This window comes from Carcharodon carcharias, chromosome 11, assembly GCF_017639515.1.
Source record: "Carcharodon carcharias isolate sCarCar2 chromosome 11, sCarCar2.pri, whole genome shotgun sequence".
Taxonomy (NCBI): domain Eukaryota; kingdom Metazoa; phylum Chordata; class Chondrichthyes; order Lamniformes; family Lamnidae; genus Carcharodon; species Carcharodon carcharias.
Genome location: NC_054477.1, coordinates 44,779,924 through 44,807,611, shown reverse-complemented (window position 1 = coordinate 44,807,611; position 27,688 = coordinate 44,779,924). Strand labels below are relative to the sequence as shown.

The window sequence follows — 27,688 nt, the reverse complement described above, 5'->3', positions numbered from 1 at the left end:
TAACAGGATCTTTTCTAGGTGCCTGTCTTTCCTTTGACTAGAAGGTCTGTTTGGGACTTTCTCCTGTTCCAGTCCCCTTTAGTCTGGGATTGGCTAACCTTCCCCTTTGCTTCAGTCTCTCCTGGCAGCTACTTTTAAAACCAACTGAACTCAAACAGCTTCCAAAATCAAACTACTGTTTCTCTTGTGTGTGTGTGTGTGTCTATGGGAGGGAGCTGCCTCTCTGGACCCCTGTTGCTAGGCAACAGCACTTTTTTCCACTCTTATTTGCTGAACTCAGTTAACAGTCCTAAAATTCTCATTAGAAATGCAAGTACCTTTTAAAGTGAAACTAAAACTAAATTTGACCTTTCCTCAACACACAGTACAGAAGTACAAATCAAACTTAAACTTTAAAGCTAAAACTCATTCCTAACACACACAAATACCAATATAATTTACTTAAAATGTCTCTATCTCCTAACAACACTTTCAAGCAGCCGCTAAGTAATAGAAAAATATATAATACAAAATGTGAATGAATGTGTTAAAAGATTTATAAGGTGCTTCAGATCTGTCCATGGATAAGTTTCATACATATACCATATGGTTGCATTTCTTAGTAATTATCAATATATAACTATTTTAACAAGAAATTCAAAGTCTTAATGATGCTAGATTTTGCAGATTCTTCGATAAGATTTTAAATTTTGAAAAGTAATATCTTTTTGATATTCTTTGAAACATGTTACAGAAGATCTTTGCTGGTCTTTTTATTACATTTCAAGACTTCGAATTCATTTAATCTAGTGCATGATTTTTTTCACTTTATAGTTTCCCTTTAAATTCTTGATTTTTAAAAATTCATTCATGGGATGCGGGCATCGCTGGCTAGGACAGCATATATTGCCCATCCCCAATTGCCCTTGAGAAGGTGGTGGTGAGCTGTCTTCTTGAACTGCTGCAGTCCATGTGGTGTAGGTACACCTACAGTGCTGTTAGGGATGGAGTTCCAGGATTTTGACCCAGCAACAGTGAAGGAACAGCGATGTATTTCCAAGTCAGGATGGTGAGTGACTTGGAGGGGAACTAAACTGAGCTTCCTGGGACCTCTCATTTTTAAATATTGCTGATGATTTTGTGTGATTGGGATTAGATTTGGACTTTGATCGCTAGTTGAAAGAAAGAAAGATCTGCATTTGTATAGCACATATCTGCAGGATATCCCAAAACACTTTACAACCAATGAAGCACTTTTGAATTGTAGTCACTGTTGTAATGTAGGATACATGGCAATCAATTTTCACACAGCAAGCTTCCACAATCGGTAATATAATAATGACCAGATAATCTGATTTTATGATGTTGATTGAGGGGTAAATACTAGCCAAGATACCGGGGATAATTCTCCTGCTTTGCTTTGAAATATTTCCATGCAATCGTTTACATCCACCTGATAGGGCAGACATGGCCTCAGTTTAATCTCTCATCTGTAAGAATGCATGTTTTACAGTGCAGCACTCCCTCAGTACCGTATTGGAATGTTGACCCTAAATTTTGTGCTCAAATCCTGGAGTAGGACTTGAACCCACAACTTTATGACACAGGCAAGAAAGCTAGCAGCTGAGCTATATCAAATTGTTGTGTATCACAATGTTGTAGATGAATTAACAAGTGGTTAGACTGAGGGGCCTGATTTTTCATGCCTCCATCTAGAGGCAGACTGAAACGAATGGTGGCAGGACCAGGATGTGGAAGTCCCACTGACATTTTTGGCTCTGCATATTTCGTCTGCATGGGAATGAGGGCAGGGCTTATTTCACATATGAGTTCATGGAGAAAAGTCGGAGAAGCTAGTATCTGTAGTGGAAAAAGTGTTCATACTCTAATTAATTGTTCCCAATGCTGCAGTGAAGTACTTTGGAAGCTCGTACTTGGCAAGGGGTCATGAATGTTGTTGAAGGGCGTACTGAAGGAGGAAACTTTATTCAAAGTTAGCCCAAACTATTAAAGTCACCTGGACATCACTGTTCAAAGTGCTGGTCCTATATCCAGGGCAGGAGGGGAGGTGAAGGGAAGAGAGAGGCAATTGTGCTGGGTCACCTCAGGTACTGCAACAATACCTTGAAGCAGAGGGGGCGCCAGACAGTTCTACCCGGAATTGAATCCGTATACTGATTTCTGCCTCAGTGGGGAAAATTTGGCCCTGTGTTTCCAACACTGTTCTCTCTCAGGCCCACTTACTATGACAAAGCAGCATGATTAAAGAGAGCAGCAAAGAAGGAAGAGAAGAGAGAAGGGAAAAAAGTGATTGAAGAAACAGAAAAGAGAGGAAGAAATGAAGGAGACGGAATGGTGTTAACTGAAGGCTGCAAAGATGCAAAACAGATTTGGAGTTAAGTGTGGTAATTAATTATTATTCTGTCTGACTCCGCAGCAAACTATTGACATGACCGTTGGATCTGGCCCATTGCTTGAAAAAGTTAAGATCATGGCTTACCAGTTTAACAGGTTCTGGTTAGAGTTTTGTGAAAACTGCTATAGTTGTCTGTTCAACAGGAATTCTAAGCAGATGAAAAAACTTGTTTTTTAAATGTGTCCTTCAGTTACAAATATTTTCATTCATTCATGGGACGTGGGTGTCACTATCTTGGCCAGCATTTATTGCCCATTTCTAATTGCCCTTGAGAAGGTGGTGGTGAGCTTCCTTCTTGAACTGCTGCAGTCCATGCGGTGTAGATACAGCAACAGTGCTGTTAGGAAGGGAGTTCCAGGATTTTGAGCCAGCGACAGTGAAGGAACGGCGATGTATTTCCAAGTCAGAATGGTGAGTGGCTTGGAGGTGAATTTCCAGATGGTGATCTTCCCATGTGTTTGCTGCCCTTGTCCTTCTGGCTGGTAGTGGTCGTGAGTTTGGAAGGTGCTGTCTAAGGAGCCTTGGTGAGTTCCTGCAGTGCATCTTGTGGATGGTACACACTGCTGCTACTGTGCATCGGTGGTGGAGGGAGCGAATGTTTGTGGACAGGGTGCCAATCAAGCAGGCTGCTTTGTCCTGGATGGTGTCAAGCTTCTTGAATGTTGTTTGGAGCTGCACTCATCCAGGCAAGTGAAGATTATTCCATCACATTCCTGACTTGGGCCTTGTAGATGGTGGAGAGGCTTTGGGGAGTCAGGAGGTGAATTACTCGCGCAGGATTCCTAGCCTCTGACCTGCTCATGTAGCCACAGTATTTATATGGCTAGTCCAGTTCAGTTTCTGGTCAATGGTAACCCCCAGGATGTTGATAGTGGGGGATTCAGTGATGATAATGCCATTGAATGTGAAGGGCAATTATAATGCCGCCTTTCTGCATTCAATTTCAGTCGACACCCAGACTGTTCCAAAAATCTAGAGACAACTTTTTTCATTTGTGTGAAAGGAAATGATACAGAATTATCTTTTTGATGCACATTTGGTAGCTGACCTGTCTGATATCTTAAATGTGTTTCAGGTGGTCACAAATAAAGTTCTCAATAGCTTTAAAGGGTTTATAGAAGCAACTGAATTGTAGGATAGACTGTTTCTCTTTTTTTTTGTCATTGTCACAACATGGATACTGGGTTTAGTTCAGGAGCTGGGCTGCAAAGTTAACTGAATTTAGTAGCTTTCTGGAAATATAACCAAATGATGGTGTTGATCATTTTGCTTTCATGTATATATTCAATTTCTCCTTACAGCATTTCTAAACACTCTATTCCATTACTTTGCAGTACCCATTGTGAAGAAAACTTGGGAAAAGCAAGCAGCTCTAATTGAGTACTATAGTGATCATGCAGATAGCTCCATTCCAACCCAGTACTTAGGAATACCGAACACTGAAAGAGGTGAGTTACTGAACAGATAATTGTGTTGTTAATACTCAACATAGCTTTTGAAATTCCATAATCAGTATTTTTAAGTATACATCAAAGATTTGCATCTTTTGGTCCTTTTCAATTTGTTAGTGAGCAGAAAGCTTTGAAATATCCCTATATGATGGCACCCTTTTTGCAGGGTGGCGGAGACGTATTTTTAGTTGTTGGACTACTTCATTACCTATAATTGCTAGATAGATTTGCACTAAGTCATAAATGATTCAATGAGTTTTGAACAGAAGCCCTTTTTTGATGCATTAAACCTACGTAGAAATTATAAGAGCGTATTCAGTGACAAGCATGTGAAAACAAATGTTATCCTGCCAGAGACTAAATTACATATGCTGCTGCAAGATCAAGAACCTAATGTGTTAAGCCAAGCTCTACCACGCATGCCTGCTGAGTATATATTGCACTGTGGCACCAAATCCTTATTTTCCTATTCTGAGAATACCCTAGAGGTTATGTAACTATCTTCCATTGAAATTTTCACATTGAAAACTATTTTGCCAGATGGTACTGTATAGATCTTCGGTATAGATTATTTAGGTAGAGATGAAGTCCTCTCGTCAACTCCTTCCTAGATCTAAACAACGGCTTGGAAAACTGTTTGAGTAATTTATCAAAAATTAGTTTAAATTAGCTGACTCATTACGAATATACAAATAGAACTATATTAAGGTATTTACACCTCCAGTTCAAAGTTTTAAAATATTATTTATTGTAAGAAAAATTAAAGTAGGATTAAAAGGACAGTGGCAGTGTGGTTAGGGGACTGGAAGAAGAGAGCAGTGGTAAAGAGTGTTTTGTATAGTAGAGGGCAGTAAATCTACAGTGGTGTTCCCCAGGGATCAGTATTAGGACCGCTGTCCCTCTTATATATTAGTGAGCTGGAGTTGAGTACAGAGGGCATAATTTCATAGTGTGCCGATGCTGCAAAATGCAGAAATGTAGCTAAAAGGTAGTAGACAGGCTGGTGAAATAGGAAGACCCGTGGTAGATGAAATTTAACAAAAGTGTGAAGTGAAACATTTTGGTGAGAAGAATGAGGAGAGGCAATAGTAAATTAAGCAGGGGCTTAATTTAAAGGGGCTGCAGGGACAGAGAGAGCTGGCAGTGCATGTACACAAAGTTTTGAATGTGGCAGGACATGTTGAGAAGACTGTTTAAAAGCTTAAAGGATCTTTACTTTATGAATGGAAACTTAGAATAAAGAAGCAAGCAAGTTAAGAAGCAGTGGTTAGGCTTCAGCTGAAATATTGTGTTTAATCCTGGGCACGATACTTTGTGAAGGATGTCCAAAGTCTTAGAGAGGATGTGAAGAGATTTCCTAGAGAGGTACTACCCTGGGATGAAAGTGGAAAAATTGGGGATGTTCTCCTTAGAGCAGAGAAGTTTAAGAGGAAATTTGACTGAGGTATGCAAAAATCATGCATGGTTTTCATGGAATCATAGAAGGTTTTTACGGCACATCGTGTCTGTGCCGGCATCTCAGCAGTACGAGTTCTGTTTGCTGAGCAAGGGATTCCTGAAAGAATAGTATATGACGATGGATCATGTTCACATTCAAGAAAGTTAAGGAATTCACTGAACATCATGGGTGCAACATCAGCACCTCATTGCCACATTACCTACGGATTTATCGAAAAACACATCCAGACGGTCCAAAGAACCCTTACGAAATGCTGAGAGACAAAGGAAGACACAAACCTTGCCTTATTGTCATTCCAATCCACACCTCTTAAGGCTAAAATGAAATCACCTGCAGAGTTGTTGAATGGAAGAAAATATAAGACTACTCTGCCAAGCAAAATACATCCTCCAAGTGACCAGGAGGAAGTAAGACAACAGCTCACTAAAGCACAGGAAAGAGGTCAGCACATCAGCAAACATGCTAAATCCTTACCTGAGCTGTTGAAAGGACAAAGTGTGTATGTACAGGACTCAATCATGAAAACCTGGGGCCCAGCAAAAGTGCTTGCTGAAGCTGAGACACCAAGGTCTTACATAGAATCATAGAAAGTTTGTGGCACAGAAAGAGGCCACTTGGCCCATCGTGTCTCCGCTGGCCGAAAAATGAGCCACCCAGCCTAATCCCACTTCCCAGCATTTCATCCGTAGCCCTGCAGATTTCGGCACTTGAGGTGCATATCCAGACACCTTTTAAATGGGTCAAGGGTGTTTGCCCTCTGGGTGAAAAAATATTTCTTCATCTCCCTCTAATCTTTCTACCAATCACTTTAAACCTAGTCCATGACCTCTCTGCTAAAGTAAATTGGCTGTTCCCTTCCACTCTATCCAGGCCCCTCACAATTTTGTACACCTCAATCAAATCTCCCCTCAGCCTCCTCTGCTCCAAGGAGAACAACCCCAGCCTATCCAATCTTTCCGCATAGATGTAATTTTCCAGTCCTGGCAACATCCTCGTAAATCTCCTCTGTACCCTCTCTAATACAATTGTATCCTTTCTGTAATGAGCTGACAAGTGCTGCACATAGTACTCAAGTTGCAGCCTTACTAATGTTTTATTTATATAGTTCCAGCATAACCTCTCTGCTCTTGAATTCTATGCCTCAGTTAATAAATGGAAGGATTCCATATTCATTCTTAATCACCTTATCAACCCGTCCTGCTACCTTCAGGGATCTGTGGACATTCGCTCCAAGGTCTCTCACTTCCTCTACTCCTCCCATTTTTGTGTAATCCTTTGCCCTGTTTGACTTCCCCAAATGGGTCACCTCACACTTCTCTTGATTGAATTCTATTTGCCATATATTAATAGACAAATAATGAGCTAACTATAGAGGACAGATATTAAGGTGATTGACAAATGAACCAGAGGAAAAATTAGGACATTTTATTCTACACAGTGAGCTTTGTGATCTGGAATGCGATGCTTAAAAGGGTGGTGGAAGCAGATCCAATAGTAGCTTTCAAAGGGAATTGGGTATATGCTTGAAGGAAAAAAAGTTATAGTGCTATAGGGAAAGACCAGGGAAGTGGTATAGCTCTTTCAAAGAGCCAACTCAGGCATGATGGGCTGAATGGTCTCTATCTGTATCATTCTCCGAGTCAATTCAGAGGGAAGAATCCATTGATACATTTTTTAAAGCATCTAAACCATTTAATTGCATGGTGCTTGTAGGCGAGGATATTGGCAGGCCAGCATTTTTGATACAGTTGAGAACATGCTGAAAACCACCTTCTTTGGGGGTCAGGATAATTTACCATTGCCCTTTGGGTTTCCCTTAGTCAACTGAATTTCAAGAGCAAAAGAATGAAATAACTTGAAAGCAATTTCTATTTATATAGCACCCAATCTCCACCTCAGAACTTTTCAAAGTGGCTCATGCACACTTTTGAATTACTTCTGAAGTGAAGTCACTGTTATTATGTAGGTAAACACAGCAGCCAATTGCACACAGCAAGATCCCACAACACAGCAACATCTTTTGTTTGGTAATGCAGTTTGAGGGAGAAATGAAAATTAGAACACTGGCTTTCAAATAGTGCTGTCTGTCCTAACAAGATATTTAATATCTCATCCAAATGATGGAATATCAAAACATGCAGGACTCCCTCAGTATTGTACTGCTGCATCAGCCTGGATTATGTCCTGGTTAAGGCCTGAACCTACCACCACCTTACTAATAGGTTCCCAGGTAAGGCAAGTTGCAAAATGTCTAATTGACATTCCAATTTACAGATGTATAGTTAAGTAATGTTTTAAGTAATTGACCTAGCAGAAAGAAAACTTGAATTAAACTAAATAGGGATTTTCATTGATGTTTCACAAGTGAAGTGGTATACTTCATTCTGAACAGTGCAACTTAAAGGCCCAGAATTTGCTTATGACTTGTGCCAATATTTACGCAGACGTTGCCGTTTGCAACTTTTGGTGATATGTACGGCGGAGCTCATTTGCATTAATCAGAATGTACAAAAGCGCTGTAAAGCAAGCAAGCACAAGCCATCTTCCTTCTTTAACTCCCTCCCCATCTTATTATTATAGGGTTTTGGACTCGATACTAAACCCCAGAGTAAGAAATTTCTTGTCGAGGAATAACCATATTTGCAAAAAGAACAATCTCTAATTTAGAATGTGTAACACATTTAATGTGTTACCTTGAGCTAGCCCTCTCATATTCTTCTGCAGGTTTAGTTGTCTGGGCCTGCTTCCATACCTAACCTTATTTCACTTGTTATTCAGTGATCTAGAGGATGGTGATGTGTTCGCAGGGGTTTGTTGGGAAATTCCTTGAAATGAGTTGAAGCCTTTGTAATATGGCTAGATACTGGAGAGAATGTTTAATTTAATGGTAGTGGTAGAGGTTATGATGGTTGAGGTGAAATTTATCAATCAGTTGTTGAAAATAACATCTGCTCCTGTTGGGGGTTACTTCTTTCCTATGCCTGGTTTAAAATTCACAATAGTTCAACTTGCCTAGGAGTTAATTGCATTAGATTGAGAATTGTGCTTATAAACCTTGTTGGATTTTCAGAAAGGTTTCTTTTCAGTTTGATATGGCTGCTGCCCTGTTTCTTTGGGAGCCAAGAAAATGAAACCTTCGGAAGATTATTTCTATGCCCACCGGTGGTTCGTGTGAGCAAATAGCATTGATTATTGTCCCCTGCTTATGTTTTACATTTTGCAGTAGTCACTAGTGAGCTAAATGTATAAAGGAAGTAACAGCACATTTTAGTAATGAATCAACCATGATTTTCATTGATCAACACCACAAATGGAAGTGCTTAATTATGTCTAAAAAAAACCCATGTTACTTTGAAATTTTACAAAGAAGTCTGTTAGCATTACTTGGGCCATTATTGGATAGTGCACACAGTGTATCAAAATCCAATTTACAGATGTATAGTTAAGTAATGCTTCAAGTAATTGACCAAGCAGAAAGAAAACTTTTGAATTAAACTAAATAGGGATTTTCATTGATGATTCACAAGTGAAGTGGTACACTTTGTTCTGAACAGTGCAACTTAAAGGCCCAGAATTTGCTTATGACTTGTGCCAATATTTATGCAGACATTGCCATTTGCAACTTTTGGTGATATGTACGGCGGAGCTCATTTGCATTAGTCAGAATGTACAAAAGCGCTGTAAAGCAAGCACAACTTCAGCCTGATGAAACCTGTAGACCAAGCCATCTTGCTTCTTTAACTCCCTCCCCATCTTATTGATATTATTATAGGGATTAGGACTCGATACTAAACTCCAGAGTAAGAAATTTCTTGTCGAGGAATTATTGGCAAAAAGAACAATCTCTAATTTAGAATGCAAACTAACATTAGTTATTGGACAATGAAGATTGGGACTTAACATTTCACCAATTGAGTATGGCACGATACACAAGTTCAACACATGTCGGTCTGTCTTTCCTGTGGATCCTGGGACTTCTAGGGTCTTCTCTTGGTTCTTTGATTCTGGTCCCTTGACTTGCGACGTTCTTCAAGATTTTAGCTTTGCCAACTTAACTCTAACATACATACAAATCCCTTTGCATCTTTAAGACTTCAAATCTAGTGGATCCTTTTCCAACCCACAGCTTACAGCCCACCTTAACTGCAGAAGCTGCACATTTCACAGCTGCCTGCTGAATGTTTCTTTTTTCTCTCTCTCTCTCAGTCTGGTGGAAACAGGAAACATGCTATCTCGCTGGTGGGCGGCCTCTGATTTGCCCGCCATTCCGTTACCTCGCCACTCCCTCACGCAGGGCACCATGTTTAAACTGCAGCTGTCCACACACTTCACAATGCTTGCAGCCCAGTACTGCTCCAGTGAAGACATGGCCCCAAAAGCCAAGAATAATGCTGCCGCCCAATTCAGAAGCGCATCCCTGGGATGCCTTCTGGACGCCGTGGAAGCCCTGCCGCAATGTCCTCCACCCTGCTTTGGCTGCAGGAGGCCTATCAGTCTCACAAGTCAGCTTGAGAGGCGGTGGCAAAGGTGGTCAGTGCTAATGCTGCACAGAAGAGGTTTGTCACCCAGTGCAAAAAGAGGATGAATGATCTCATCTGTTCCACCAGGGTCAGGCATCCATCTTATCACCGTAAACTCACAAGGCCATCACACATTCAAAGGTATCTCATTCACTGCCAGCTCAAAGAACATCAGCGCTCACTCTCTCACACACGCCCTCACGTGGCCTCATCTCCTCTGGAGACTGCCTCCTCAGCCCTCACCACCCTGAGCCCACTTGCACAGATCAACATTTGCCTCTACACACATCCTGGGAGAGCTCCCCTTCCCCAGTACAGCCCTTGCCCTGCAGCCTCTTCCCTTGCCTGAGGCCACCTGTCCCCCTACCCCAAGCAAGCTCTAGTCCTGTAGCTGCTGAAAAGCTACCCCCGCCTGATCTGATCGCTGGAGGCCATTCCCGTGAGCCCCCTTAAAAGTGATGTGGGGCTGCCTGTGAAGCCTGGTGTTGATGACTGCAAGTGCTGCCCGAAGCAACATAGGTAAACAAACCTCGAAGTCCTGAGCCAAGTGCAGCTACCAAGGTGCACATTGCTTATGTACAGTTATGAAGAACATCGGCATGCCCAACTGATCAGCATGGGGGCCTGATTCCAGCGAGCAGGGCTTATAATGAGATTCTAAAGTATTGAAATTAGGGCCAGAGTTTTCTCGTTGGCGTGCTGGGGGCGGGTCCCGCACACCAATCCATAAATGATGCGCGATGATGTCAGGCGAGCGTCCCGACGTCACTGCCCACCATCGCGATATTTAGGTGGGCGGGCGCACAATGTTCTCGGATGCCCGCCCGCCATTATTAATTTAATCAGGTACTTAAGGCCCTTGAGGCTGCAATTTTTTGGGGCCTGTGCGATCTTCAGGACGTTGCACGGGTACAACGGGCAGGTGGGCAGGAGGCATTTGTATAAACCTCATCCACCGGTGGAATAAGAGGGGTGAGTGGGGTGGCGAATGGTATCTGTTAGATATTTAACCGTGAAAGTTACTGTGACTTGCCTGTGTGAGCAGGAATACTTCAAAACTCATACCAGCGGCTTGGACAGGAGTAACAGCCTTCCAGTCAGGACTCTACAGTAAAAAATCATTTCTGGGGCCTTGCTGGTTTCGGGAAGCCTTCCCTTAGCCTGGGAATGGGAGTTGTACTAACCACTGGAGGCACCTCCTCTGAGGAGGAAGGGAGGGCCAGGAGGGGGAGGAGGCCAGGAGTCCACATTCAGCCTCCAGGGGAGCCACCTTTGGGAGGAGAGGCACAGGCACAAGGGATGCAGGGCCAACAGGTAGTCCAAGGCGTAGGGGGCCACAGAAGACACCACTATCCTGCTGCCAGGGTATACAGGCGGCGAAGCAGCTGCCTCAGTATGCCTAAGGTGCAGTGCCAAAGGAGGCTCTGTCGCTTAAGGGAGACAGCTTACTTCCATTTGTCAGAAGATAGGCCCTGAGATCTGCGCCAACTACGTGGGTGGTCACCCCATGCCAGTGGCACTAAAGGTCACAGCTGCCGTCAAATTCTATGCCTCCGGCTCTTTCCAGGGGTCGGTGGGTGATCTTTGCGGAGTCTCCCGATCAGCTGTCCACACTTGTGTCAAGCAGGTGACAGAGGCTCTATTCAGGCATGCATTGACTTTCATCCACTACCGCTGGGAGAAGGCCAGTCATACAGAGCGAGCTAGAGGCTTTGCAGCAATTGCTGGCTACCCCTGCGTTCAGGATGCAATCGACTGCACACATGTGGCCATCAAGGCGCCAGTGGGTGAGCCTGATGCCTTCGTCAACAGGAAGGGATTCCACTTCTTGAATGTGCAGATAGTGTGTGATCACAGGATGCTGATTCTGCAAGCCTGTGCAAGGTACCCAGGCAGCTCCCATGACGCTTACATCCTCAGATACCCACTGGTGCCGTGGCTCTTCAGTGCTCCAGCACAACTGGATGGATGGCTGCTGGGTGACAAGGGCTATCCCCTCAAAAGATGTCTTATGATGTGTCTCCGCCATCCAAGAACAGGACCTGAGTAGCAGTACAATAGGAGCCACGGCACCACAAGGGCTGTGGGGGAGAGAACCATCGGTCTTCTCAAGATGCGCTTCCAGTGACTGCACCATTCAGAGAGCGCACTCCAATAAACCCCAGATTGTGTGTCCCTGATAGTGGTTGCATGCTGCACTCTCCACAATCTGGCGCTGGAAAGGGGCGACGCAGTGGACGAAGAATGTGTAGACGCGGTTGCTCCAGCTGCACACGATGAGTCCAGCAGTGAGTCTGAGGATGAGCATGCATGGGAGAACAGTGAGGGGGTAGATGCTGACCCGGGCATACTCCAGGGAGGCAGGAATGCCTGGGAGGCTTTAATCCAAAGAACCTTCAGCTAGCCCAACACAGATGGACCTCCAACACACACCAGGGCTGCAGGCTCCATACTTGACACCTGAGTGCTAAATCTGTCTGGATAGGAACATTAAGGTCCTCATCAATAAAGCTCAATATCAAACAACTCAATCATAACATCCTGGGTACCTGTCCATCTGCAGAAGTAAGGAATCACCCTGATCTATGCTTACATATCAAAATTTAATGAGATTACAAAATGAACTTCAGAAACCAAAAAAAAGGTATTGCACATGACACCAAGTCTTAATGAACTAATATGGGGCAACATAAAAGCATCAGTGAGAAACCCGTGGTGTGCCTCATATGCCTTAAATTTATGCTTACAGGTGCTACGTTTAGGTGCTGTCCCCCCGCTGGCACTGGCATCTGAGACAGCCTGCTCACTGTGCTGTCCTGTTGGCCTCGATGACATTGGCAGCCGTCCTCTGGCCCGTGGAGCCTTTGATGGCCCCACCTGGGGGGGGGGGAGTGGCCAATTCCACAGCTGGCATCTCCCCAGTCGCCGCAGCCTCATAGGATGCCACGGTCACCGTCAAAGGGGCGGAGGAGCTGCTGCCCTCGTGCAGAGCGCTCTGAGAGGAACCCGCAGAGACAAAAGGCAGCTACTGCACCAACATGAGGTCGCTTCGGACCTCTCTGCTCACCGTAGATGGCTCAGCATCGAGCTAGGATACTTGGTGCCCAACCATCTCCCACACTGGCACTGACCAGCTGAGGTCAATGCCGCTGTGAGGGCTTGCAGGTCCGAGCACAACCCCAGGAGGACCTGATTGTTCTCCTGGAGGAGCCTCTCCACGAGAGTCGCCACTCTCTCCATGGAGGAAGCATGGCGCTCAGCCATGAGGCTCATTGCATCGGTGATGTTCCACGTGGACTCCTCCAGCATGGGCACCATGCCACGCATTGCCTCATGTATCTCAGCCAGATCCTCCCGCATACCCTGCTGCACTTACAGCATTTGCTGCCTCACGGCTGATTCCAGAGACACATCATCAGCCACCGACTGGCCATGTACCTGGTCCCCAGCAGTCCTCCGATTGCCGGTGCCCTGGGCACTCTGTCTCTGCCCGCACCTCAAGTGAGTGTGAAGTCCCCTCACCACTGTGCCCTGGGACACTAGCCGAAGATCTAATTCCCACTAAGTTGCTAGTATCTGTACTGGTGCCTGCCTATCAGAGATGGTGTAACGCTGGTGAGTCTATTTCTTCTGGGCCCTCAGGTGTGAGAGGTGGCCCCTCTGCCTTCTCTTCCTGGCCCTGCTCTGGTGAAGCTGAAAGGAAGAACAAGGACATTTGATTAGTTAAAGTGGAGACAATGTCAGTTTGCATGCCTGTCCCCCGGATCATTATGCACTCATCCTTCCATAATCAATGGTCAACCATGTTGCAAACTTCAATCACTGAGCATTCAGCAGTGCCTTGGCTGCTGGGACACACATGGTGGCCTCAGTACTCGGCAAACACACCTCCCCGTGGCACCCCAACGTCACCAGTAGACCTGGGCGCATGGCACCTCTCCAGATCTATGGCCTGCTGTTCAAAAGGACTCAAGATGGCCAGCTGGGCCTGGCCTCCACCAGTCCGCATCTGCTGGGCAGAATTGTGTGCAGTCTTCTCCTGAAAAGGAGAGAAGAGCATTGATCAGTCGAGCTTGTACCTGAATTCCCATCGCATCCCTGCCAACCCAACCAGAGTGGGACATTGCAGGACTCTAGTTCTTTGTCACCCCACAGCTGCCGCACACTCACACAAAGAAGCCAGGGCTGACCCCCTCTTGCCCAAATGCTGCCTCCGTCACATTTGGCAGCACAAGGTGTAACCTTGTAAAACAAGGAGGAACACAAAGACCAGCAGATGGATTGGTGCCCCACCAACTGGAAGCTCCCCTCCCAGCATGTTAGCACCCTGACTTTGACATGCTTCCCAGTTCCAGCTCTCTGCCTAGGTGCAGATCCTTGAGTTTCCCCCCGATTCTATATTCTGGGCGTCAGTGTCGCACATGCTGTGGGTGCAGAACACTTCTCAGCACAACCCCCACAGGGTCAACTAGGCATGAGCAACATCTGCTGGCACACACCAGCAAGGGATACATGCCGTGAAGGATTCAATGCTGTAACTGCACTCAGAGTTGCTGGGGGGGGTGGGGGGAGCCCCTGGTTTGGGAGGAAAGGGTGACGGCTGCACTAAGTGACCTCAGTCAACATGGTGCTCACCCTTCCCGAGTGCAGGAGGTTGTTGAATCTTTTCCAGCACTGGACCCATGCGTATTGCACCACATCATGGGAGCTCACGCTCTCGGCCACCTCCTTGCATGCACGTTTGGTCAGGTGGGGAGGCCTTCGCCTCCCGTCCCTCAGAAGCAGGACTTCCTGCCGTGCTGCCACCTCCTCTAGGAGGACAGCTAGGCACTCATCTGAAAACCGAGGAGCACACTGCCCTGCTGCCCCTGTCCTGCTCCGCTGGCCTACCCTCTGGCCTGTCCTGCTCCGCTGGCCTACCCTCTGGCCTGTCCTGCTCCGCTGGCCTACCCTCTGGCCTGTCCTGCTCCGCTGGCCTACCCTCTGGCCTGTCCTGCTCCGCTGGCCTACCCTCTGGCCTGTCCTGCTCCGCTGGCCTACCCTCTGGCCTGTCCTGCTCCGCTGGCCTACCCTCTGGCCTGTCCTGCTCCGCTGGCCTACCCTCTGGCCTGTCCTGCTCCGCTGGCCTACCCTCTGGCCTGTCCTGCTCCGCTGGCCTACCCTCTGGCCTGTCCTGCTCCGCTGGCCTACCCTCTGGCCTGTCCTGCTCCGCTGGCCTACCCTCTGGCCTGTCCTGCTCCGCTGGCCTACCCTCTGGCCTGTCCTGCTCCGCTGGCCTACCCTCTGGCCTGTCCTGCTCCGCTGGCCTACCCTCTGGCCTGTCCTGCTCCGCTGGCCTACCCTCTGGCCTGTCCTGCTCCGCTGGCCTACCCTCTGGCCTGTCCTGCTCCGCTGGCCTACCCTCTGGCCTGTCCTGCTCCGCTGGCCTACCCTCTGGCCTGTCCTGCTCCGCTGGCCTACCCTCTGGCCTGTCCTGCTCCGCTGGCCTACCCTCTGGCCTGTCCTGCTCCGCTGGCCTACCCTCCGGACTTGCCTGCTCCGCTGGCCTACCCTCCGGACTTGCCTGCTCACCAGACGCCCTCCAGTGAGCCCTTCTACCGGCCATTATGAGCAGCCTTGCAAAGGCTGCCAGGCCTTCGTTTAAACAGGCCGCCGGGTCACCATTGACCCAGCGGTCTGTGCATTCCCACTGCCACCTGCCCACTCCCACCATCCTTGGGAGTCGAGAAATACGCTGGATGGGCCTTAATTGTGACAGTTACTTTAGTTACTAACTAAGCCTAATACTGGGTTCTTACTGCAACCCCTCAGCCTGTGACAAATATCCATTGACTGGCAATGTCTTACGCAAATGCTAACTTTCTAGCAAGTACTTGATTTCTAGCAAATGCTCTCTTGTCAAGTGCCCCACTCCTAACTCTCTCTCTTTCTCTCTTGACAAATACCCTCCAGTGAGTGTCCTGTGCCAAATGCTAACCCATGGAAAATGCGAAGACCTCAGTGATTTACCCCTATATTTATACCCTTTTTGCAGGTTGCTTCACAACATTCAGCTCAAGTATGTGTACTTGCATCAACACAACTAACAACTTCTAACCCAATATTATAACCCAACTCTTGACCAGTGAGAAGAATGGCCTTGGCGTCCCCATAACAATCTAACCTTAATTTGTATCTCTAACCGGAGGTCCTTAGAACATTGTAGACCCAAGACCATTTTTCTAGCCAATCAGCTTTTCAGCCTTGGTTTGACATCTAACTGCAAAGCAACAACTTGTATCTTTAATCAGAAGCCCTGGAATATCTTGTCCTCAGGCCACTTTCCTGGCCAATCAGCATTGTAGCTGGCTTCTCTTTACTGCTAACCTAGATGTGCAGGAGCCTAAATGTGCAAATGTGTCCTAGTTATAACTTCAGTTCATTCCTAAAGGACCCAAATGTTATTTCTTAAAGCTATATCACTGTATTTTAGCACTTAAAGCGACGTCAAGTTTAAGACTTTCTTAACAGCATACCACAAAATTCACGAATCATCCCAGAATGACTTTTCATCACTAAGCTTATGTATAGTTTTTGATAATTTAACCATTCTGAAGAAGTCATGTTAAACTCGAAACGTTAACTTTGTTTCGCTCTCCACAGATGCTGCCAGACCAAGCCGACTTGATTTTTCCCAACATTTTCTGTTTTTAATATTGATAATTTAAGCCTTTTTAATTGTACAAATGTGCCAACGAGGTGAAGTCTAACATTATAATAATTAGTTTAATGGAATCACACCGTCATTTATGCATGTTAAGCATTTAGAAAATGCAAATGTAGAAGCTTTTCTCAGATTCTAATGCCACAATGTAGCATTCAAAGTTAGGCTTGGATTTTTCAGTCAGTGACGAAGTGACACACTTTTGTTGCTCTGTAGCACAGATTTCACCATTCCTGAGGATAACTTTATTCGGGTGTCGGCTGAAGGGGATCTCTGGTTTCTAGCAACAATGATGTCATCGAGTAGGCTAAGCAGCCAATCCTATTGAAGAATTCTCATAGGTTTCACATTAGCTGCCCAGATGGTTTATTGCCCTTTTTACATATAGGACTTATATTAGCTGTCCTCCAGTCCTCTGGCACTATTCCCTTTTAGAATTAATTTTTATATATCTGTAATCGTTCATGTGCTCCCTCTTCGCTAACTTTTAATATGTGTAGATGTAATTCATTTAGGGCAGTGGATTTATCCCCTATAAGTTTGATTCATTTATCATTTACCTCCCACTTCCTGTCTCAAATGTCTTTATCTTTTTTATCTGTTCTCCCAATGTCATGTGCACATTATTAGTCACTCTGTTACACACTGAGGCAAAGTAACTTCAATATTTCCCCTGTCATGCTGTCATTAACAATGATTTTAGCTTAGTGGTTCTATCCCTATCTTGAGGGAGTTCCAGGATTTTGATCCAGCGACAGTGAAGGAATGATGATATTGTTCCAAGTCAGAATACTGTCTGGCTTGGAGGGGAACTTGCAGGTGATGATGTTCCCATGCCTTGGTGAGTTGCCACAGTGCACCTTGTATATAGCACACACTGCTGCCACTGTGCATTGTTGGTGGAGAGAGTGAATGTTTAAGTTGGCGGATGAGGTGCCGATCAAGAAGGCTGCTTTGTCCTGGATGGCATCGAGCTTCCTCAGTGTTGTGGGAGCTGCACTCGCCCAGGTCAGCACAGAGTATGCAATCACACTTCTGACTTGTGCCTTGTAGATGGTGGACAGGCTTTGGGAATCAGGATGTGAGTTAGTCAACTCAGAATTCCCAACCTCTGATCTGCTCTTGTAGCCACGGTATTTATATGGCTAGTCCAGTTCAGTTTCTGGTGAATGGTAACCATGCCCCCCACCTCTCCCCAACCCCAAGGATGTTGATAGTGGAGATTCAGCACTGGTAATGACATTGAATGTCAAGGGGAGTTGGTTATATTCTTCTTTGTTGAACATGGTTATTGCCTGGCACTTGTGCAGCACAAATTTTACTTAGTGTCACTCATGAACTGAGGAACACCTGCTCCTCCTCATCTCGCCTGATAAGTGGTGGCAAGAGCTGCTCCCTCGTGATGGTAAGGTTGCGCAGCATTGTGCATAGAACCACAATTCTTGAGCCCCATCAGCCGATTACTGCAGGCTCCTCCAGAGTGGACCATGCAACAGAATCATTGCTTCAGCATGCCGATGGTCAGCTCTATCAGATTTCTCCTGGCAGCCTGGCTCTCATTGTATACAGGCTGCATACATGTGCATGAGTTGTGAACCAGAGTCACCAGCAGTGTTATCAGCAAACAGACCTTGTCACCCAGTAGAAACCCTTTGATAGGCTGTGGTGATTGAAAGGCAGCAGACACAGAGGACTGCCGCAAAATGAATGTATCATGATTCAGTCAGCAAAGCAGGCACTGACCAATGCCATGACTGATCGCGAATCCTGCTGGAGGCTAGTGTCAAATTGATTTGCATCCCTCTATTGACATCCGCAGCAAGGGTAGAGACAGCCTGTGCAATGGTTGTCCCTGTTGCCTCTGATGACTTCAGCGTACGTCCTCTGGAGAGGTGAGGCCTGGAAGGCCCCAGCTTGCTTTGGCTGTCATCCTGTGGTGACAGAGGATGAGGTTGAGGAGGGTCACTGGAAAAAGGGACTCGGAGGGAGCGGACAGCCTCTGAGATTCCTGAATGGTGTCCAGCTGCCGCTCCTCCTCCCTTTGGGTGCCTAAGGGTCTCAGCCTGATTTTTTGACGGGAAGGAGCACCTGAGGGACATCGAGGTGCCCCATTTCCCTCGCGCATTGCCACTTTAGGAACTCACCCATGGCCACCATAATGGAGTGCAGGTCTGCGCACATCTCTGCATTCTGCTGGTCCAGGGCCTCCTTAACATCCATCATCCTTTCCATGGAGATCTCCATGCACGCATTCGTGAGCACTACTTCATCAGAGAGCAGGTGGACACACTCCTCCGACTCATGTGCCACTCTGCTGAGGGCTCCCATCAGCTCAGCGTGATCTTCCCCTGCCTTCTGCTGACTCTCCACGTTGAGTTGGAAGGCCAAATCCAGAGGCTTGACCTTTGACTTGTACCTCACAGATGTCTCTTGCCCAGCAGTCCTCCGAGTGCCAAAGAGTTTGGCTGAATCTGCTTCTTCCTGCTGCAGACATGTGTCCATGCGGTGACCACCAGGTTGTGAACCCAAGCCGACTCCACATCTAGGTTTCAACGAGTTGTGTGTCTCTGCACTGGGAGAGAGTGTGGGTAAGTGCTGTGATGGGTCTTCCAGGCTGCTTATTTCCAGCTCTTCAATGGAGGAGGTATCCTCTTGGCTGGAGGTGAGAACCTGGATGGAACTGAGGGACTGTTTGGTTGAGGTTGTCGGTCGCTTGGCAGCGCTCCCTGTGAATCAAAATAGAAATAAGTGCAGTCACAGCTGCGTTGAGAGAGGGATGATCTGGTGCAGGATCCTCACGCGGGTTTTCTCTGTCGACCTTGGCCATTGCCGCAGGAATGCTCCAAGTTCTCGTCAGTCAGCGCAATGGCACGCTCCTCAAAGTGAGTGAGGGGCCTAATGTGGGCCACTCCATCCCAGGTCTGGAACCTCTCCCTGCTGCTGTGAGCCAGCTTCTCCTGCATGAAAACAGATGGAGAGAGTGTGAGCAGGATGCATGGCACTGCGTGGGATGTTTGTGTGGTGAGCAGAGCCATGAATGGGATGAGGATGTGAGCTCCAGAGGATATGAGCCTGATGGAGATGTGAGGGTGTATATGAGAGTTAGTGGTGTTGTCCCTTGGGGCATGAGATGCCTGTGTATGTGTGATGGGTTTGGCAGTGTGTGTTCAGAGTGATGAGGTGGTTGATATACCCTGGAGGAACGGATGAGATCATTCATCTTCTTCCTGCACTGGATGATGGACCTCCTCTGTGCTCTGTTGGTGCTGACCGCTACTGCCACTGCCTCCGAGGTCGGATTGGTGAGTCTGGTGGACCTCCTGTGGCCAGAGCGGGGACAGAAGACATCGTGCGGGCCTCAATGTCATTCAGAAGGCGCTCCAGTGAGGCGTCAGTACATTTGGGTGTTGCTGTCTTCCCGGCATTTGGGACCAACTGTCGCCTGGAGCAGTCCTGGTCTGTAGACATGAGGTAGGTTATGCTCTTTATGGCGCCAGAGTGCAGAAGCGCTGAGGCGATGGCATGGCGGACAAATCTGAGGCTACCCTCCAGCGATCCGACATGTTTCCCATGCATGCATATTAATCAGGCGGGACACGCCGGGAAAGTGGATGACACAGTGCAAAAATTTGCCCTTGTGACTGGTGGGAAAAGTGTCGTTTTTCACAGCCGCCAACTCAGTGCACTTCAGGGAAAATTCCACCTAAGGTGTAGGCAGGGGCATGGTATTCAGAAATGATAACGCTGGTGACACTGTGATCTGCCTACTCTGTATTCTTTTGGCTGACGTGAAGTGTGTGTGCACCAACGCCTTTATCAATATGGTGCCACCCATGTTTCATGAATCATAAGATGACACTTGGCAACTAAAAAAGCAGTACTACAAAGCCCAATCTTGCCCCCTTCCCTTGCAGAGTTTAAGCCAGGCAGTGTAAGTTCGAATTGTTTCTTTTAATTCATTCAGGGAATGTGGACATCAATGGAAAGGCCAGCATTTATTGCCCATCCTCAAACTAGTGGCTTCTTGGCCATTTCAGAGGAGGCTATGGGTCTGGAGTCACATGTAGGCCAGATGAGGTAGGTCAACAGGTTTCTTTCCCTCAAGAGCATTAAAAAACCAGTTGGGTCTTTACAACAATCTGGTGGTTACATGTTCACTATTAGTGATGCATTTTATGCCAAATATTTTAACGAAATATTAATTGAATTTAAATTCCCCAACTGTCATAGTGGAATTTGAACTGCTATCTCCAGATTATTAGTCCAGGCCTCTGGAATACTAGTCCAGTAACATAGCCGCTATTGCACCATTCCCCATGGTTAATTCAATGTCAAATCAGGTATAAAAAGTGAATTGAAGAGATGGAACGAAAGTTGAGATTAAGAGAGAGAGAAGACAAGTTTAAAAAAAAGTTTAAATTTAAAAAATTATCTCCATTAATAATTAAAATCTGAAGGCATTTGACTGCATGTTTGTGAAAGTTCATTTTAAGTACCAAGGAGGTTGTTTAGCAGTAATTAAGCCTTATCAGGCCAGTAAAAATTCATTTATACTTGAATGCACCTGCCTTAACTTTTTTCGGCATGTTTAATGGCTAAGGACAGCAACTTCACAATGTTGTATGTATTTCAATGCTATGTCTGTTGGCGGGATACATGCTATAGCACAGCTTCTGGCAGAGCAGGATAACTCAGACAGCAACTTCCTGATTTCCATTTTTCACTGCACATGCATGACCACCAGAAGCTGATGTCTGATTTACTCTTGAACAAAGGTGAGCACTGATAGCCATAGTGTTTTATGTACAGAAAATTTTGGGTCATAGTTCTTCATTACTTAAAAGTACTAGCCCAGTAAGACAAGCTCCACAGAGCTTCATGTACTATCAACATCCAACAGAGACAAGTTTTAATGACAACTGTGCTTTGATTATGCAATGCTAAGTCATTTCAAGCTCGATAAACAGAATGTACATTACAGGCAAAATGTTGGAAAAATGAAGCTGATGCAAATTAAAAATAACAAATTGATCTATTCATACACAAATAATCAAATGTTGCATACATCAGTTAATTTCTTGTTTAAGTAGCTAGAAAATGCGCATTGTCATGAAATGCATCCTTCTGCAGTAGTGTGATAACACTGTTTCACAGGACTACTTTTGACATGACAAACTGCATCATGTCATGAAATAATTTGGACTCTGTCTTATATGATTAATTAATAGACTGGTGAGTCTAGTTTCAGCAAGTTTAATACTTTATTTAAAAAATGGCTGACCCTCTTCCTTTTCTTTGACTGATATATAGGTCAATTAATCGCAGTATACAATTATTAATATACGTTACACACAGATAAACCACAGATAAATCAGACACCTTACGTTTCATCTTCAGATTCGCTAGTTGAAGCTGCATGCAGACCAGAAGATTACACTAACCTTATATAATACACAGCTCTTTTAGCTGAAAAAGGAAGACTAATTATTTGTAGTTGCACAAGGGTATGCACATGGGTGTTTAACACTGTTAGCTTGTTAAATTTCTATTTAAGTTTTTACTCATGCAAAAATTATTTGTTTGCATCATTTTGCCTTCTGCCTGCAAATGGACCAATTCTTAACCTGTAATGAATGGTTAGATAAGGCTTAGAGATGAGTAATGGGTATCTATGACAGGGATGTCGATGTGGTATGCCATATTAGAATTAATAATGAGCCAGATTTAATTAACAGCCTACTTACATGTGAACATTTATCTAACAGCGATCATGTTTGAGTTCAACGTAGGCTGGGATTTTCTGGTAGGACCAGAAATTCCCACTCAATGGACTTTGTGCCAGTCCACCAAATTTTCCGTCCCACCCATGACGTCCTGCCATGGTTGGGACCGGAAAATCCCGGCCGTAGTATTTGAAAGGGAGAAACGATAAATAGCTACTAAGATTCTGATTTATATAAGACTGACTTCATTGGGATGAGATAGAAGCTGTCCACGGTAAACTGGAGAAATCTGTTAATGGGTGAAATGACAAAAGAGCAGATGGAGGTGTTCAAAAATATATTTTTTTATTCATTCAAGAGATGTGGGCTTCGCTGGCAAGGCCAGCATTTATTGCCCAGCCCTAATTGCCCTTGAGAAGGTGATGGTGAGCCTTCTTGAACCATTGTAACCCATGTGGTGTAGGTACACCCATAGTGCTGCTGGGAGGGAGTTCCAGGATTTCACCCAGTGACAGTGAAGAACGGTGATGTATTTCCAAGTCAGGATGGTGAGTGGCTTGGAGCGGAACTTCCAGGTGGTGTTGTTCCCATGGATCTGCTGCTCTTGTCCTTCTAGGTGGTAGCAGTAATGGTTTTGGAGCTTTGGTGAGTTCCTGACTAAGGAGCCTTAGTGAATTCCTGCAGTGCATCTTGTAGATGGCACACACTGCTGCTACTGTGCATCCGTGGTGGAGGGAGTGAATGTTTGTGGATGGAGTGCCAATGAAGTGGGCTGTTTTGACCTGAATAGTGTCAAGCTTCTTGAATGTTGTTGGAACTGCACTCGACCAGGCAAGTGGGGAGTATTCCATCACACTCCTGACTTGTGCCTTGTGGATTATGGACAGGCTTTGGTGAATCAGGAGGTGAGTTACTCGTCGCAGGATTCCTAGCCCCTGACCTGCTCTTGTAGCCACAGTATTTATATGACTAGTCCAGTTCAGTTTCTGGTCAATGGCATCCTCCAGGATGTTGATAGTGGGGGATTCAGTGATGGTAATGCCATTGAATGTCATGGGGCAATGGTTAGATTCTCTCTTGCTGGAGATGGTTATTGCTTGGCATATGTGTGGTGCGAATGTTACTTGCCACTTGTCAGCCCAAGCCTGGATGTTGTCCAGATCTTGCTGCATTTGGACATGGACTGCGTCAGTATCTGAGGAATTACCAACGTTGTAATGAGGTCTGGAGACAAGCGGTCCTGGCAGAACTCAAATTGAATATTGCTGCAGGGAGAGTCAGGTTATTTGTAGACTGATGGGGCAGGAATTGACTGGATTAGATTTGTCCTGCTTTTTGTGGACAGGACATACCTGGGCAATTTTCTACATTGCTGGGTAGATGATGGTGCTGTAGTTGTACAGAAACAAATTGGCTATAGGCAGAGCTAGTTCTGAGAAGTACCAAGAAGAATGCAACAGGAACCACAGACTCCCCATGCTCTGGGTTCATTCCCCATTGCTTTCTCCGTGGCAACTCCTCGACCAATCAGTACCCCCCTTTTTCCTGTTTATAAATTTTTGTGCCCGTTTGAAATTTGGCATTCTTGCATCTTTCCTGATGAGTACAAAATGAAAGCTTCGACAACATGAGTCTCTTTTCAGCAATATTCAAGTTCTGTACTATCAAGCAACTGTTTGTAAGACTTTTCTTAATCCTAAATGGGCTTTAAGTCCTGATCTGAGAATTACAGAAATAATGAGATCACATTCAAAACTTTTAATTAACCATTAAAAATCTTTACTACTTGTTTGCAGTGCAATACATTGAACACTCTGTTGGTCAAGCGATAGAATGCACAGAAATGTGGATTACAAGGACCTTATGTCTACAAATCACCTGTGACTGGTCAGTTCCACATTGATTGTAGTCATCAGTGATTGACCAGATTACCCCCCTCTCTGTCTGTTGACTGAAATTTGTTTATACAGTTAAAGTTTTATTAGCATCTGCTATATTGGGGGCATATCCTTATCGTGAAATATTTTTCAACTGAACACGGTTCAGGCCAAATGCGTGTGAAGTTTTCCAAAGTTGAAGTCTGAGTTCTTCATTTGCTGGCTAGTCATTAATTGTTCTGATCAAGTCTCGAGGATACTGACGCACATCTGCTTTTCTAGACTCTCAAGGTCTGTTTAGAGGATCTTTAATCCTTTTGTCCTTTCTTGATAAAACTGTCTAGCTTTGTTCTGAGAGAAAAAAATACTTCTGAAAGACACCTTGCAGTTCAGCAGGTTTGAGAAAAACAAGCTGTTTTCCATTAGTCCTGCTCCCAATGTCTCTAAGCATGATGAACTGGTTTTTAGTCTAGCTTAAGCATTTTATATATGCATACAGTATCTATATACCATCATGATTGGATAGCCGATGCAAGTTTCGACCATAAACTATAGTTCTTCGTTTTACAGATTTCACATGTCAGTGTAACAATCTGTGTTAGTTTTAATGAATCAGAACCAGTCCATAAGCAAGTGATAAGACTACATGACAGAGGACAACATGTAAATTGGTGGGTATTTACAAGCCTTTAAAACATCAAGAAGTTTGGATAACCTCAGAAATTGTAAGAATGCATTTTGAACAGATTATCAGTTTTACCTCTACCTCTCTGGATTCTTCAAGCACATTTAACTCTGAACTATTGTTACAATCCCTGTAGAGACTTATAACTTTTTAATAGAGATGAATTAGCCAATAACCAGTGGAAAGAATCAAAATATAAGATTTCATTTTTTAAGATTATTACTGTAACAAATTGTTAGGAAATAGAGATAGTTTAAATAAGTTATATTGATATTTGTGGGAGTTAGGAATGAGTTTTACCTTTAATGTTTAAGTTTGATTTGTATTTCTGTATGTGTGTGCTAATAAAAGGTCAAGTTGAGTTTTAGTTTCACCTTAAAAGGTGCCTGCATTTCTAATGAGAGTTTACAACTGTAAGAGAAGTTAAGCAAACACAAGTGTAGAAAAACTAGGCTGTTGCCTAGCAGCAGGGCTCCGGAGAGGCAGGTCCCTCCCACCGACATACACAAGAAACTAGAAACCACAGTTTTTGAGTTTAGTTTTTGAAGACAGCTGCCAAGCAAAAGCAACCTAGAAGGGGCAGATAGCCAGTCCCAAGCTGAAGTTGATTGAAAGCAGCTGCCAGCAAGAGACTGGAAAAAGGGACATATAGCAAGTTCCAAGATAAAGAAGGAGGTTCCCAAATTTAGGTGAGTGGAACAGGAGAAAGTCCCAAGAAGACCTCCTAGTTAAAGGAAAGACAGGAACCTGGAAAAGGTCTTGTTAAGTGGAGTTGAGAGCGAGGAGCAGAGAAAGGCTTCAAGCTTAAAGCTTCAAGCTGCAGGGAGCAGAGTCAAAATGATACAAAGGCTTGTGAGAAGTCAGAAGGTCCAAAAAGGCAACTGAAGGGCTGTAACCCTTTGCTATGGGCATGTGAAGCAGCGGTGTACTGTTGATGGCTGAGTCGGTGAGAGAGTGCGCCTGCACGAAAGCATGAGTGCATGTGGTGTCCCGGGGAGAGGAACATCAGAAGGGGAGTTCAAAACCCTGGAGATAAACCCTTGCGGTGGGCTCTAAGAGAAAGCATCAGTTTGGGAGAAAATTCCAAGGTGAGTTCTTGGAAAGTGGAGATTGGAAACCTTTGTGTGAATGACTGAGTTCAATGAGACTGGTTGGCTCACGGTGTGACAAACTTCTGGGGTGGTGGGGAATTGAGAGATCCATCGCATCTGGTTGAGGTGGCATCTGTCACTTGGATTTAGAGTGTGGTGTGACCGACTACAGGTCACCAATTGGTTTACATGGATTGTGCATTTACTGTGAACAGCAGAGTATGAGATAGTGTTTGTAACTTGTGCTATCCTTACAAATCTGTATATATCTGTAAAGGTGTAGTTGTGGGTGAAGGATATAGTAATATAGTTCATCTTTTATTGTTGAATAAATATTTTATTCTTTTGTTAAAAGTTCATCAGCTGACTCCTGTGACTCTGTTCTGTAGCTACCTTCCATGCATCTAAACAAATAAATAAAAGTTAGGATCTATCAAGCCAGGTTCCACGCTGGCATCAGGCTCATCCAGTTGTGACATCAGCTGGGATCATAACACAAGTAAACTGAGATAGCATAGATCAAACATTAATTAACAGGCAGCTAATACATCAAGCTAAAGAGAAGGTACTCTGCAGTGTTGCAGACAGGGGAGAGACGATAGGGATGGTTCCCCTTTTCTTCCTGCCTCTCAACTAATCAAAGACCCTGTGTTTTAAAAAGTGTTTTAATCTGAGTGCAGTAGTGATCAGGAACAAATGAATGGCAGGTTTTCTCGTAAGATTTTTGAAAGACAAATAAACGTTTTTGTCCAACACCCAAATATATGCAACTACACCCACACATATACTCATATAAGAACACACACTCAAGAAAAGATTGCAATTATAAAAGTAGCACGCAGTTAGGTCTTATGATTTCAAGAATTCTCTTACCATTGCTTTTCGCTGGAGTGAGGAGTTGAAATGATGCAGGCCTGTAATCCTTTTTTAGTCCACTGAAGAAAAAAGCTCTGGTAGTTTTAAAAGGACAGGTTTGCTGTTGATTCATGTTCACGGTAGCAGATTGCTTTTGTTCCACTCCAGTCAAGGTGCAATACCAAAGCCCTATAGCGAAATCCTGGTATGGTTTCTGAGGTGGAGAGTTCAGGGCCAACTTTGGTCTCTGCCTACATATGTGGCTTAAAGCTGGTGGTCTAAGTTAGGGCCTTTTCCCTTCATTGGCATTGATGTTTTTGTCTCTGTCTGAAAAAATGTCCTTATCAAAACCTGGTTTCTGTCATGTGACCAGAGTTTCTCTTCCCATTGACCTCATAAAAAGCTCCTAATGGTTAGGCCATTGTCAGACAGTGAAGTCCAGATGCCATCCACATGCCATCTTGATTATTGGAGTTTCTCACACCCACTTTTCTGGATTTCAAGCTTGGTGTCGAAGGCCTGAATTTTCACAACGGCAGAGAGCCTCTATGTCATTGCAAATTGGCTGAAGAGGCTGAAACATGGAAGTCCTGCCCATGGACATAGCACCTAGCATTTTCGTGGAGATGGGAATAGGATCAAGTCGGGACTTCTGCATGCATGTTTAGCGAAGGCAGTTGCTCATATGAAACAGCATCTGCCACCAGTCATGTCTGATTTTCATTAACCAGGAGTGGGAAACACAATGTGTGCAGATTAGACATTGTAGGAGCAGGTCCAAACTTTGTAGAGTCCTTTGGAGAGGTGGGGTATCCCTTTGGACATGGTCCCGAGGCATGGGAGATGTAAGGTGCCTTTTGGGGTTGTTAAAAATGGACAGGAAAGTGTATAAAAAGGAACTTTCAAAAGCAGCTGTCAAGAGGACTGCC

At 45.0% G+C, this 27,688-nt stretch overlaps 1 protein-coding gene across 2 annotated transcripts in view; it reads left to right on the top strand.

Annotated features, from left to right (window-relative positions):
* b3glcta (beta 3-glucosyltransferase a) overlaps positions 1-27,688 on the top strand; it is a 234,110-nt gene that overhangs the window by 143,360 nt on the left and 63,062 nt on the right. For both annotated transcript variants that reach the window (XM_041198585.1, XM_041198586.1), the window contains one exon: positions 3,730-3,843. In XM_041198585.1, coding sequence (XP_041054519.1) covers positions 3,730-3,843 — 114 coding nt within the window. The remainder of the gene's footprint in view (positions 1-3,729; positions 3,844-27,688) is intronic.